The 14,696-nt window shown below is 31.3% G+C and overlaps 1 protein-coding gene across 2 annotated transcripts; it reads right to left on the bottom strand.

Annotated features, from left to right (window-relative positions):
- Positions 1-351: 351 nt before the first annotated feature.
- Positions 352-5,319, bottom strand: LOC144855911 (NACHT, LRR and PYD domains-containing protein 4C-like). Of its 2 annotated transcripts, none has more exons than XM_078713866.1 (3): positions 5,225-5,319; positions 3,975-4,016; positions 352-3,599 (listed from the first exon to the last, which is right to left on the bottom strand). In XM_078713866.1, exons 1-3 carry the CDS (start codon positions 5,262-5,264, stop codon positions 1,300-1,302), a joined length of 2,382 nt encoding a protein of 793 aa, XP_078569992.1. In that variant the 5' UTR covers positions 5,265-5,319; the 3' UTR covers positions 352-1,299. The 2 variants fall into 2 exon arrangements, with proteins under 2 accessions (XP_078569992.1, XP_078569993.1); XM_078713867.1 differs by having other exon boundaries at positions 352-3,492.
- Between the last annotated feature and the right edge of the window lie 9,377 nt (positions 5,320-14,696).

Here is a 14,696-nt window from a genome sequence, read left to right as displayed (position 1 = left end):
ATAGACTTCACATAAACGATACAAAAACAAAATTTACTTTTTCTTCAAGTAAAAGTTACAAACAAATAATATTACTCCAGTCGTTGGCCCATATATAATATTAATAAACAATAATAAAGTAAAAATTTATACACATACCATTCTAAATTAAAGTGAAATATAAAACTATTCATGCATTCATAGACCGTTCCATGTACAAATCACTAAAACATTGCAATATAATATTGTCAATGCCGGCCTTACAATTTGTGAAAGTGAAAAACATTAGCCTACAATGTTTCATTAAATCATCAGTTATTAATTACTTATGGCAGCGCATGCTCATCGCTTCTATAAATTGTACATTTATACATTTCTGTTGATTATCTGTCTGTTGTACTTTGTGAAACACCATTGTATTTCAGACAACAGTTACAATTTACAATTTAATGACGATCATGATTGAGTGTGTCACGGGTAAACTGGTTCTGAATAATCTAGTAGAATCGTTAGCGAAGACTAATGTCGCCAACATGCATCGGCATTATTGCCACCAAACTTAAAAGTCACAAGCAAATTACTCGTGGTACAATTTATCTATTGTATTGTGGCCTGGTAAGATTAATGGAGATTAAACGGAAATACACGATGGATGTATAGCAAATGTATTAAATGTAGGAAATTATAATATAACTCCAAAACAGTCTGACCACGCAAAGATAAATACAGTATAACAATTATTTATTCATTTTTATTCCAGAGGACGATCAAAATATATTGATCCAAACGTTGAGAAACTCAACAGTTATTTTCAGAACTATATAACGTGTCGTATCGCAAACTTTATATATATCAACAATTATGTTCTAACTACACCTAATATGCTTAATATGAACTAAACTTAATATATTTACAATGTATATTACGCGGCATTATACTTCAGATAGCAGTACTAACTTAACTTACCAATTTGATTACAATCTATATTTAATATACAGTACCGTACTTAAGATACTCTATATTATATACCACTATATACAGACAACTACATTATAAGAGTAATAAAAGAGGGTTATTAACCACAAAATAAAAAAACCAAATCAATTCTCATCACCCCAAAACAGTGTTCGATATCGTCATGTTGATTGTCAACTGTACAGACATTATAGTGAACATCGAGAGAATAAAGGTAGATGGCACTATTCAAGAAAATACTTCTGGTAAAAACGATTTTTTTAAATTTATAGATTTAATCTAATTTGGAGTACATTTGTCGTTTATAGGCCTATAAAAACTGTACTGTACGTTTGACCGTATTGATCATTGAATAAACATAACACAATTACGTTCACACTCTTCGTTCAAGCAATGCGTTAGGTCAGTTGATAGATTGCAATTAACCATTTCAAGCTGCCTCAGATTTGGGGACCTATTCACTAAAGAGCACAGTAATTTAACATCAATGTTGCTGAGATCATTATTATTGAAATCAAGCATTGATAATTCTAATTCATGACTTCCGCTATTTAAACACTCTATAATCATTTGATTCACAACACCACCTGATAAATTGCAATCACTCATTTCAAAAGCCCTCATCATAGGAGACATGATTAATAAAGAACCCAGTAAAGTACCATCAATGTTGCTGAGATTGTTTCTACTGAGAACGATTGATTCTAATGTTAATTGAACTCCTCTTCTTGAACATTCTCTTATCATGTGATTCATTATGTCACCTGATAGATTACAGTTACGCATGTCAAGCCTCCATAGATTAGGAGACAAAATCAATAAAGACCCCAGTAAAGTGCCATCAGTGTTCCCAAGAGTATTTTCCCTGATATCGAACGTATTTAGTGCTAATAGAACTCCTCTATTTGAACACTCTCTGATCATTTGATTCATTACGTCACCTGAGAGATTCTTAATGGTAACTTTTTTATTAGCATTAAAACCTAAAATATGTGCAATAACTCTTCCCTTGCAATCCGATGCCATCATGCTACAAAATAAATTCAAACTAACATTAGTACATTCCATCAAATGAAGTTGTTTAATTAGACGTATGAAATGCCCAGCACAGTGTACTCCTGGACTAATGTGATCAATAAACATCCTAATGGAGGTAGATATGTCTTCCAGGTGTTCTTTTATTTTTAAGTCTTTGCTGGTCAAATTATCAATTAATTCATTTACTACAGCGTCTTCATGTTGTCCTTTAACCAACTTTAAATTACTCGGAAGAGAGCGATATGTTGACAACTGATTTGTTATCCAGTGCTTTAAAAATGAATCAACTTTAGGACCAAGGAAACCAATTGCAAACTCTCTCGCCCCCTTTAAATACTCACTTTCTCTTATTACCTCCCACTCACTTTCATACAATGCTGTAAGTAATTGTCTTACATCTGAGCATTCATTTTTCATATTTTCACTTTCACATAATTTGCACAAGTAAAATCCCACCAATGACTCTACTATCAACTTGTGAGGAGGCATAAAAATGTTTTCAAAGTTTGATTTTGAAATTGGTGCTTCTTCGTATACAAATCCAAGTTTTAAAGCCATTTCAACCATATCTTTGTTAGCATGTGTATTCAAATCATTTTTGGTTATTGAAAGTCGATTTATCTTTAAGCTATTATACATACACTTTCCTAACAAAATCATAGAATTGACATACTTTACAGGAGTACTTTGAAATTGAGAAATCTTTTGAATCTTTTCTTGTCTGTTAAACTGATTCAAAATACTACGAAATATTTCTTTAAAAAGGTCAGCATTATCAGTAGGAAGACTTTGATTGTCTTCCCACAGAATACAGATTGAAAGTAGTAACATTGGGTTTTTGCACATTGAATATGCTTCTGGATGTTTTTGTTGTTTTAATTCCTGTCTTAGAGATTTTCCTACTTGAGGATTTCTAAAATACTCAAAATGTTTGTCAATATAATTTCTTATGCTCTCTTCGTTAAATCCATTTACTCTTACATGCACATTACACTCCGAGATAAACTCATCAATGTTCTCTGGTCGTGAAGTAAGTATCACAGTACATTGTTCTAACTTATCTCTTTTGAAAATACTAATTATGCTTTGATTCTCAAATCTTAATTCATCTAATCCGTCGATCAACAAGACAATTTTATTCTCATGTCTCTTTATGAATTTTTTAATTAATCTTGAATCTTCTGGGAGATCTGTGTCTAAATTAAAGTCTTCCATATTCTGTTGCTTTACAATCAGATCTAGAATGTCGTCATCTTTTTCTAAATCCCTTACACTTAAAAGAAATACAATTTTACCTTCAAATACTTTAATTGATTGGCCAGTAGCCCAGTTGTATGATAAATGCCTCAATATAGTAGTCTTACCAATACCTCCCTCGCCATCAATAAGAGCTTTACACCCAGGTGTTGATTTGATAACATCTACCACTTCTTGTATTGTTGTTGCTTTGCTTCCTTGATTGCTTTCAGTTTGTTTGAGTAGTTCCATATCAGTAAACATCTGTGAAATGTCAACTTTGTATCTAACACGCATTATTGCTGGTGTAAATCTACTGGCCTGGCTGCAAAATTTCTTTTGTTTTTGAAGCAAATATCTTTCTATCTTTCCTAAATGAAAGAAAGTTACAGTTGAAAATCGTTTATTTATTCATATTGATAAAGCGTGATTTAATGATATATTTGTAACTCCACAACTTTTGCAAATTGTATATGTAAAGGGGTTAATTCTCTATAAAGACGATACAAGAGAAAAATCAAAATATAAGTGGTTAGGCTTCTCAATATTTTGAATTATTATTGCTGTTTTAGACATGGAATCTCCGCTTTTATTTTTTTTTGCTCACTTTTATTATTTGGTATATAATTTTAGTGGAGTAAACAATGAATCTTTCTATCTCGTTGTTTTGATATGAATCTACACAAATATGCAATTGTATCTATTTTCTGAAACTTGTAATATAAATGTATGGTAATGTAACTAACCTGCTTCTGATTTAACATCTTCTCCAATTCTTTCTTCTTCCACTGAAAATAAATAACATGACATTTTCACAATAAATGCAATTTATTCAAAAAATTAATTCACTTAAGTACAGTTTTTGTTACAGAAATGTCAGAAACGTCCCCATTGTAAATATTATCCAATATTTATGTCAAATTGCAATAAAACCATTTTGGAAAATTTTAAAACGTTGGAAGTCAATAATTTCATTGTGAACAAACAATTTATTGAAAATACTAAAAGTACAAAAAATATGAATATAAACGGATAAAATGTTCTTTGACACAGAGTCCGTTTGAATCTCTCTGAATGTTGAGATACAAGAACAGGGATATCATTGTGTGAAATGCAGTTGTTATAGCCTGGCTATCAGTGGTCAATATATAAGCTTTAATATTAATAATATACCCACACTCAGCACTAACTCTAATTATGCTTTTTTTCTGTAAGCTTATGTATTATGATAAAGTTGATATAAAGTTTGCGGTACACCACGTATATTTAGTTCTAAAAAGAACTGTTGAATTTCGGAAACTTTTCAGAATTAAATATACGTGGTGTACCGCAAATGTTATATCAACATTTTATTTCGCCATGCAAACCTTCAAACAATAAATATAGAGATAAATATAATATATATTTTGCTTCAAAAAAGTTTAATGAATCCTGATTCTGGACCCTACTATAATTGTTTTTTGTATTTTACTAATTAATATACAATATGTATAATTTGAGGGGGACGATACGTAGGAAAGCAGAGAATTGCAAAGGAACTGCAACTGAATATTGAAGACATTTTCAGGGTTGCAGAATAGAGAACAGAACCATTTGGAAAGCCATACCGCCAACGTTCTTTAAGGACATGACACATGAAGAAGAAAAAGAAGAAGATACGTATATTTATATAGGTTTTGTATTAATTTTTCTTATAAGATTTCCAGTGGAAATGATTCTGGAGATAGGAGAGTATAATATTTACCAGGAACATCTACATTTTGCAAAAAGAAAAAATAACAAAACACACAAAAAGTAGTTTAAAGAGTGATCTTTTAAGGAAGAAATGTAATAAATTGCTTTGTTTATTAACGGCTTGAGTTTGGTATTATAATAATTTCTATCACGGCTTGCTTGGATTATCCAATTTGAAATCATGTGTTACCAACACAATAATGCTATTCTGTATTAATCTTTAAATAAACTCGTGGGGTATTAAATGAATACAGTAACTTACCTTTGTCTAATTTAACACATTTTGGCAATCTGGCGTACATTATCGTTGTACCTGAACAATGCGCTACTGATTTCTCTGATCTCTCTGTTTAAAATAACCAATAGAAAATATTATGATTTCATTCAAGCAATGCTATCCACGTTAATAATGTTTTCTCATTCGTGATTTTTTTTTTTTTGATTAGATAGGTTTGTAGTTTGTAATGTAATTCTTCCTAATATGGAATATTTCATACGATACTGTATAGCTATTACAATACAATGTAAAATGTATTGGATTTTTATAAACTAATTTTGTTTATCAAGAGGTTAATTTCTGAAAAAAAGCACCACAATAATATTGCAAATTATACCCATTGATTTGCCTGTACTTTAGAAGCAAATTCACAAATATTCCATCAACGTTATAGAAGAATTATTCATTCTCATACATTTCCATTGCAAACATTTTCGTTAAAATCAATTTCAATAAAGCTATAATGTTGTAAAATGTTACGTTTTTAAAATTTTGGAATGTCAAGATATGGTTGTGTAATAATGTATACAATTACGTTTTTGGACATATAAAATTCACGGAGGCCGAATTTGAGTGACTGTTTGTTACTGTAACTATACTCAGTTTTACGCTTTTTGCACCAACATACCTTTACTGAGAGGTTTTACCGTTGAATCCAGTTTAATCTTCTTTAGATTATCAATAAATTCTTTTAGTTTTTCCTCACAAAGTATTTGTCTTTGTTCCAAATCCATAATCAAACTCCAAGCATCTTTGTAATTCTTTAACGCACTACGATTGTACAGTGCATCAATTTTTTCAATATCCGTCTGTCGCAGAACATTTCCAAAATCTACAATTTGTAGTCGATATAAGGTGAACTTTGTAATTTCAACTTTTTGAACTTCGAGGAAAGAATGTTGGAGAAGATTTATGATACCAAACTGCTGTGTTACTTTTATTGTTTCGTAAAGTAGCGCAAGATTTTCAGAACTTAAACGTCCACATTTCCTTAATTCATTCAGTAAGTCTATCGTTTTACGGGCTTTGTCTATATTTGTTACTGTAATCAAATCTTTATATAAAACTTTCAGCTGTCTGAAGAGGTTGTGTTCATCATACCAAGTTGAAACATTCACTATTATTAACCATTTTTGGTCGCCATTTGAATCGCAAATTTCTTACTATGAGTGTGGGTACTGGTAGATATATAAGCACATATACAAATAGCATTTATTACTGTGACTGTAGGTACTGTTAGATATATAAACACATAATATACAAATAAACTTTATTACTGACAGTTGCTTCTCAACGTTTGTAGTAATTAATAGGCCTAATTATAAAAAATATAAACGTCGTAGTGGTTTATCGTTACATGTACTTTACTATTTCAACGACTGACAGTAACAGTTTTAACAAAATATTAAATCGCAAATGTTTTACTGTATTTAGTGGTATATTATTTGTAGGCCTATAAAACATGAAAACATAATATTTTGTTACTAAGTGGATAAAAAATATATTTAAAAATTGTTCCTCTTTGTACTCATCCTCTTCCCCATCCCTCAACCCCAATTTTATATACAAAAAACAAATTGGGTTTGTTTAAATGAGTACAAATCAAAAATTTGCACTCATTTTGTGACAAGTTTCTCTTTCGGAAGTAATTCCCAGGGTGCTAATTTTAGTTGACTACATAAATCATCGTGTCTATTTATTCGTTGCTGTAAACGACAAAACATCCTGTACCTACAAGTATCATCGTATTCGGGATTGTCAATGTTGGACCACCTGTAGTTGATTTAGGCCTAATTTATAAAATTATTATAGACGCAGCAAAGAAGGGCATATGAATTAAACAAATAAACAATTCGATTGTTTAAATTAATTAGATTAACATCAACTAAACATGCAGTAGAAAACTATAAATCTTTCCATTTCAACCCAAAAAATTAATTAAATGAGAGAAAAACTGTATTCGTCGGTAACTCGCACGTAACGTAAACGTAAATTAGTGCTTTTGTTGAAATCATGTCGTTGTTTTCCTCATAATTTCAGAAATATTATAGAAATTACGATAATTATTTTGTTCATAGAAGTTTAACTTGTATGTAATGCAGGAAAGGTATACAATTTATGATACTGTGAGAGTAAAATTGTTTTAAATTGTATTTAAGTTGTATTTTTGCAGCAGATAAGTACCATAGACTGATAATAAGTACCATAGACTGATCCTAATACCTAAAACGTATAGTACTTCGCTTTTGATGCGTTCAAGATTGGATGGGCCATACACTAGGCCTACCTCCTACAGAATGGGGATGGAGATTGCTTCCACCAATTGAAACGGAACTTTCTGTGTCTCCTGATAGTTTGCATGGTATCATGTACATGGATGCAAAGAGGATGGCTGTAGAAATATGACATTTAGGCTTAGTTGCAAATAACTTGGACTATTTTGCACCTTGATGTGCATTAAAAATGTTTTGGGCAAACATGCAACAACACTCAAACAATAATATTATATGATTATATTGACGATAAAGAAGCAACAAACACCAAATGTTAAAGATGTAACATCAGACGATGAATGACTGTGTAACAGAATGCTGCTGATCAAGTGATTTGAAAACCTTTTATTAGCATATTCATAGTTGTAGTTTGCCTTAAGCTCACAAACTGCATGTTATGTACAAATACATCTTATATGGGCCTATGGCGATATGGCGTGTTTAAACAGTTAAAAATGTGAAAAATAAGTCTATGCATGCCGGTACAGAACGTTTGACTTGAAATACCTTTTTTTACATTTAAAACAAGTAATGACCTTGTTTAATGTTTCAAAATTTGTTTTCCAATATTCTTCAAAACATCAAAAATTGCAGATAAACGTTTGTTTGACAATCCGGATTCATCTACATCGGTATTTGCCAATTGCCTTTTGATTAATTAACCAACTTTCATTGGCCCACTGTTATATTCTTTGCAATTTTTTGACTGAATTTTTGTTATTATTATATGTCAATAAATTAACTTATTTGAGAATTTTAGGGCAAACTTTTCTGTTAGAGCAAATATAAATGTATATATTGTGAACTATTTGACACCAAAATCAATACTGACAAGCGTTTACAATGCTCACTATGTTGGTCGGTTGGTTGATCGGTCAGTCGGTTGGTCTGTAAACACTAACTTGAGCACGCGCCATGTATATGGTCTTGTACACTACCGGGTTAAAATACCCTTTTTTCTTGGTTGTTTAATGCACAGGTATAATATTCTAATCAATGAATAAATAAAAAATAATAAGTAGGCCTAGTCAAAATAAGCGGTTTCATTTGTTGCTTTGTATTAAGTCATGGTCTAGAAAAGAAGCGTTTAAGATTATTTGAGGTCTATCAAGATCTAAGATTTACGGAGCTTGTGTATACTAGTTTAAGGTAAATGTTGTGTTCAATTGGTTGTAATAATTAGGCCTACAATGTATATTTTATTGCCTTACATTTTTGTTTACTAGATTAGTAAAAATGAACCAATACCTTATGAAGCAAATATAAGCTACATCGATAACGGCGTCTCTCTACTTCGATTGTACCGAAGTACCGCAGAAAGAACAGAAAAAGTAATTGAACACACTTTGTCCGACTGTGCCTCGAGAATAAAATCTCAAGTCAAAATTGTTGGCCTAAAGAGGCAGCTGAGAATCCAGACAGCGCAATCAAAGAAAAGAAAATTTGCTCAAGAGAATCAAGCTTCTAGCAGTAAAACAACCGTTGAGTCTGAATCTGAAATTGGCGTGGGACTTCTCATTGTAAGTTTTCATTATAATAGCCTCAGATATCATATGTATGTTTCTCAATTGTTAGTACTTATGCATCCCCCCACAGTTAAGCGCACAGAGATCATGACATGATATGAGTAGTAGGTGTTATGGATGCTGGTAAACACGTGTTCTGTTCTGTTGACATTATAGACATGGTCAGAAAGTAATCCACAGTCTGTGGTAGGTCTGTGGTGATTTTTTAAATCAGTATATTAAAACAACTTGTACAAAAAAACCTCTACATTAATAAATTATGTTTAAAAATTATAAATCACAAATTATAACTCTCGCCTTCTGTACAAAAATGAAGGTTTTTGGACAACTAATTCTTGAGAAAATGCAATTTAAGTTTACTAGTACTCGGTGTTTGCCTGCTTTTGAAAAAATTGTCTCCTATCTTTTAACACTAGCAGGTCTGAATATAATAATAATACTAAACAAGTGGTCCAGAATTGGACCGTGGTCCGGATTGCCCTGGACATTTTAATGTAGTGGTCCTTGACCACACATCTATCTGTATTTTCATTTTGGTAAAGATCTTGCAATAACTTTTTGAGTAATCCTGCTAACAGACAGACAGACATACGCAAACGATTACATATACCTCCTTGGCGGAGGTAAATTAGGTTTCATATTTAACTAATGGTGAAGTAATGCATTAATAATGTGTATGGTATTGATATATCTTCTGCTAAATGTATGTGAGTGTTTCTGTACCGTCCGTATATGACTACACAGAAATCACAATTGGCATGTTTATTATAGATTTTTTGAAAGGAACAATATTTCATTTATTAAAAACAATGTTGGTTTCAAATTGAAAAATAATTAACTCAGACTTACCTGACAAAACAGAATGATGTAACATCTAAAAGAATGAATTGAAATACAACATGTACGCCTGTATATTAATAAGCCAACGGTTACCATCAACTTATTAAATTTTAACCTTGTGGTTTTATGTACAAAAATAATACAATAAAAATAAATTAACATGTTTGTCTCAAGTAAAATTTACATAATAATTACATCAATTTTTAAAGAATAATTTATATATCACAAATAAATCATTATTTTGATAAATCGAAAATGCTAATGTCTCAATTAATCATTGTGCTAACCAGTCCTTGTTAATAAAACATGTTAAGAGTTAAACTGATTCAATTCAACTTCAAATACTGCTGACCTTTTTATTATTACAGTTTTTCTTTATTTGATATCCTGATTGACATTTTTATTATCTGTTTTAACAGTACAAAGGTAATCTAGATTTAATTCGCCACATGACGAATTATAGGTTATATGCATTGATATAAATAAAGATAATTGATTTTTCAAAAGATATATTCATTGATTTTGTTAGAATAGAATCTACTTGAAAAATGTATGTAGCTTGATTAAATTGATCTCAAAATTATGCTAAGGAGGAAAGAATAAATAAAGATTCTGACAAAATCAATAAGGTTAGGCCTATATTGCATGATAATGCATATAATGATGAACGAACGACTGTACATTATATTCTTTCCCTCTTATCTGTAGGCCTCCAACCTTTCCACTTTGTTTCTTTGTGGCTTTATTGTAAACAAGGTTACAAAAAATAAACAAAATCAACCAACATTAGTGTTTGTATTAATTTTTTATTTAGACCGTCAGCAATATCTGGCATATTATTGGAAAGGTGATTTCCAGCCATCTATTTACATTTACAAAATGTAATAAAACATTTGATTAAATTAAATAATGTTTGCAAAGTGTATGAGTATCAATTAATGCTCTATGTTTTGATAATACTGGATAAGGATCATACCAAGTAATAAGGCAAATAACAAGAGCATGATTGCTATATTTGTTAAAAAAAGTGGAGATGGACAATCCACGTTTTAAGACTGTGATTTGGCAACCAAAGATAGGAAACAGTGGCGGATTCAGGATGAGCCACAGACCTCATGGGATAAATGACACACCTATAGGATCGAAATGGTACTCTCGCACATAAAATTCATGATAATGGCAACTCCCACTAGTCTTGTCCAGGAAATGACACTAATTTTATCGCGCGCAGCAATCGGCAAAACGATCGTACTTTTTCTAATCTGGGTGTGGGAACCGTTGATTATTAATTGATCGCTCTTCACACAGACGGTGTTTTATTTTGATTTGCGTCCAATGCGTATAGTTAGTATTTTATTTAAAAAACTAAGAGGGGAAGTTGCTTCACCCAAATGCACCTAAAAGAAAAGAGGCAACCCACCGCCCAAAAGAAAAAAAGCTGATGAAAACAACTGATTAAGAATAGCAAAAGAAAGAAGTAAATCGAGGGCTTTGGAGGGGAAAAGCTGAAGAATTTCACTTAATAAATGCATTTACACGTGACACACAATTGAAGACATGATCGTTTGCGCTGTATTTGCAATTATTATTTTGAGTTCCAACGACACACATTCCGAAAAGCTCCAATGACCTATTTCAATTAAGTTCATAATCATAAGTCACGTTACCATGCAAATACATACTCTCTTAATGTACTGTATTATAGTGACAGTAGTCACTAGTCACTAAGTTGAGGAATGTGCTTAATGGCTACACTTAAAGGAGTAAAATATATAAATATGTTCACTCCTCACAGAGTGTTCAAGAGATCATCATTTCAAATAATTTAAAGATTCGTTTTAGTGAAATAAATAGCCTAAATTTCACATCAAACTTTACAGGATTTGTTTGTCTGTTTCTCTATTTGTTTCCTACACTTTAATACTTTCTAAGATAAAATGAAAAAAAACAATTAGTAATTGGTTTTTTTAATTTAGTTTGACCTCCCAAATCTTCCAAAAATACAGGAATTTCACCAGATTGTTGGATATGAAAAATAATTTAGGCTCTACTATACTAATTTTACAGAAATATAAGTTTGTGAACAGAGACACACATACTGTAAGTTTGACAACAAACTTTAAGGAATGGTCAGCAGGTTTTAAGGAATGGTCAGCAGGTTTTAAGGAAGGATCAGCAGGTTTTCTAAATTAAACCTAATTTAATCTATATAAACGTAAAATATTACAATTTCATTTGGAGAAGGCACCATATTTTAATATTGATAAAGTCAAATACACAACAGAATAAGTAGCAACAAATGTACTGCAGTACATCAATCATTATAAATATGTAAACAGAGAGCTTACTTGCCATACACCAAGATACCTCTTAAGATTCGATTTACATTTATTAAAATTGGATAAACCTTTTAAATAAAAGAAGATCAAAAGAAAATTCAGGCTATTAACTTTTACTTCAAAATAAATGAGAAACTTTGTAGATTTAGTTGAACCTAACGGTGATTATCCCCAATACTTAGAAACATCACACGACCTGAAAAAGGTAAATAACTTTATTATAGATAAGCACTAATGTATTTAGATAATGAAGGAAACCTCTGTGTTTTGAGATTGATAAATCTCAATATTTATTGATTATAATGATTATCAATGAATATGTTGGTAATAATGATTATCAATGAATATGTTTGATTGCAATCATCAACACCATCAACAATGATAATGCTTAAAATGATAAATGTATAATAAATAACAAATTCCTGATTACAGTACATGAAATCGACAATAAGTTGAGTGTCCGCATAAACAATGTACTAGAGAATACAATTAGCCAGGGTAAATGGTTGGCGAGAGTGTTGAATGCAGCCATATAAAAACGTAATGAATGAATGTTGTAGGCCTATTTCTAGCACTAATATAAGATTATTTTTATTTTTAGCTTTATAATAAAAGATAACCATTGCATTAGTGGTGCTGGTGCTGATGTACGGATGTCGAGTATAAAATTACGGATGTCGAGTATAACATACGGATGTCGAGTATAACATACGGATGTCGAGTATAACATACGGATGTCGAGTATAACATATGGATGCCGAGTATAACATACGGATGTCGAGTATAACATATGGATGTCGAGTATAACATACGGATGCTGAGTATAACATACGGATGTCGAGTATAACATACGGATGTCGAGTATAACATACGGATGCTGAGTATAACATACGGATGTCGAGTATAACATACGGATACTGGTAAAGTTATAGGAGTAATCAAGCATGCACTTGGATTATTAAAACAAACCATCAGTGAACAAACCGTACGTTTTTTGGATGTTGCCGTGCAGCTGCCAGAATAGACATCACATGTAAATCCAGCCTCACATGGGTCACATGGGCTGTCGATCGTTTCTATAACAAAAACAGTAAAATTAACAAGTATATTTTCAAAACCAATAATGAAAAAAACAACTGTAGTTTAAGGTAAACATTTAGTAAAATTCTATCTTTACCAAATATAAGTAACATAAGTAATATAATAAATAGTATATCAACATATTTAAAAACATAGCATAGCATGAACATAATAGTTAATACTACTAACCGCCTTCTTGTGCGGCAACTTCAAACATTACGTCTGTTACAAGCAGGAATACTATAGCAATCAATACTACTCGAGACATCTTCTGAAAATAAAAAAATAAACCTGTAAAGACAATTAATCATTAGTTTATCATTAAATGTAAACAAAATAAAAATACTAAAGCCTTAATATGATTATGCTTCATTATGGCAAGCCTCAGCTGTCTGAAGTATTCAAAATATTATATTATTATATCATTTTTTTATTATATTATATATTGTATTGTAATGAATTATACGTTTTGCATTATATTACTTGGTTTTAGCATTATATTATATCTATTTCTAATATATTATGTGAAAAATGTAACAAATTATTGACTTTTTGTATTATATTATTCAGTTTTGGCATTATATTATGAACATTTACTATTATATTATTAATAAAATACATTATATTATAATATAATTGTATTATATTAAACGCATTTACCTTACTTTATAACATACAACATTATTATATTATACGGATTCGTTAGTTATATTATTATTTTGTATGATGTTTATTATACGTCACGACTTATTTCAGTTCTTCTAACTCTTTCTCTCCCTCCCCCTGCTCACTAACAATCAGCGGCAGAATCTGAATTGTGTGACTGTTGAAGAATAACTAATTATCTTTACTACGTACTAGGCCTAGGCCTACTAGGGGATCTAGCCTAGACGTAGCTAGTTAGACAAGTGACCAAGGACCACCGGACAGCTACAACTAATACTACAATACAATAATACTACTACAATAACTAATACTGCTACTACCTAGGCCTAGCTAGTAGAGTACTAGGTAGCTACTACTAGGCTCTAGGGCGTATGTATGATGTTAACTACTAGGCCTAGGCCTACTAGTACTAGGCTAGGCCTAGACTTAAGTTGTAGTAGGCTAGGGCCGGGCCTGCTGCCTTAGGCTAGGCTACTACTACTACTAGGCAGTCAGCCCATGATGGGTACGAGTAAGCCAAAATTTTGGATAAGTAAACCAAAATTTGGGTACGAGCAAGTTGGCATGGGTACGGGTTGACCTGTATCCTTCTAGCTAATTGTACTAGGCCTAGGCCTCAAGTAAGTCTACGCTACCCAGTCCGGCTACAATATGGTTTATTTTGTTTTATAGCTTTATTGATAGCTGGGTTCAAATCTGGGTTGGGATGGCTTTTTCTCATTCAAAAACAGAT

The sequence above is a fragment of the Antedon bifida genome, chromosome 11 (assembly GCF_963402885.1).
Source record: "Antedon bifida chromosome 11, ecAntBifi1.1, whole genome shotgun sequence".
Taxonomy (NCBI): domain Eukaryota; kingdom Metazoa; phylum Echinodermata; class Crinoidea; order Comatulida; family Antedonidae; genus Antedon; species Antedon bifida.
The sequence above is the reverse complement of the archived record's forward strand: the minus strand, read 5'-3'. Positions and strand labels throughout refer to the sequence as shown.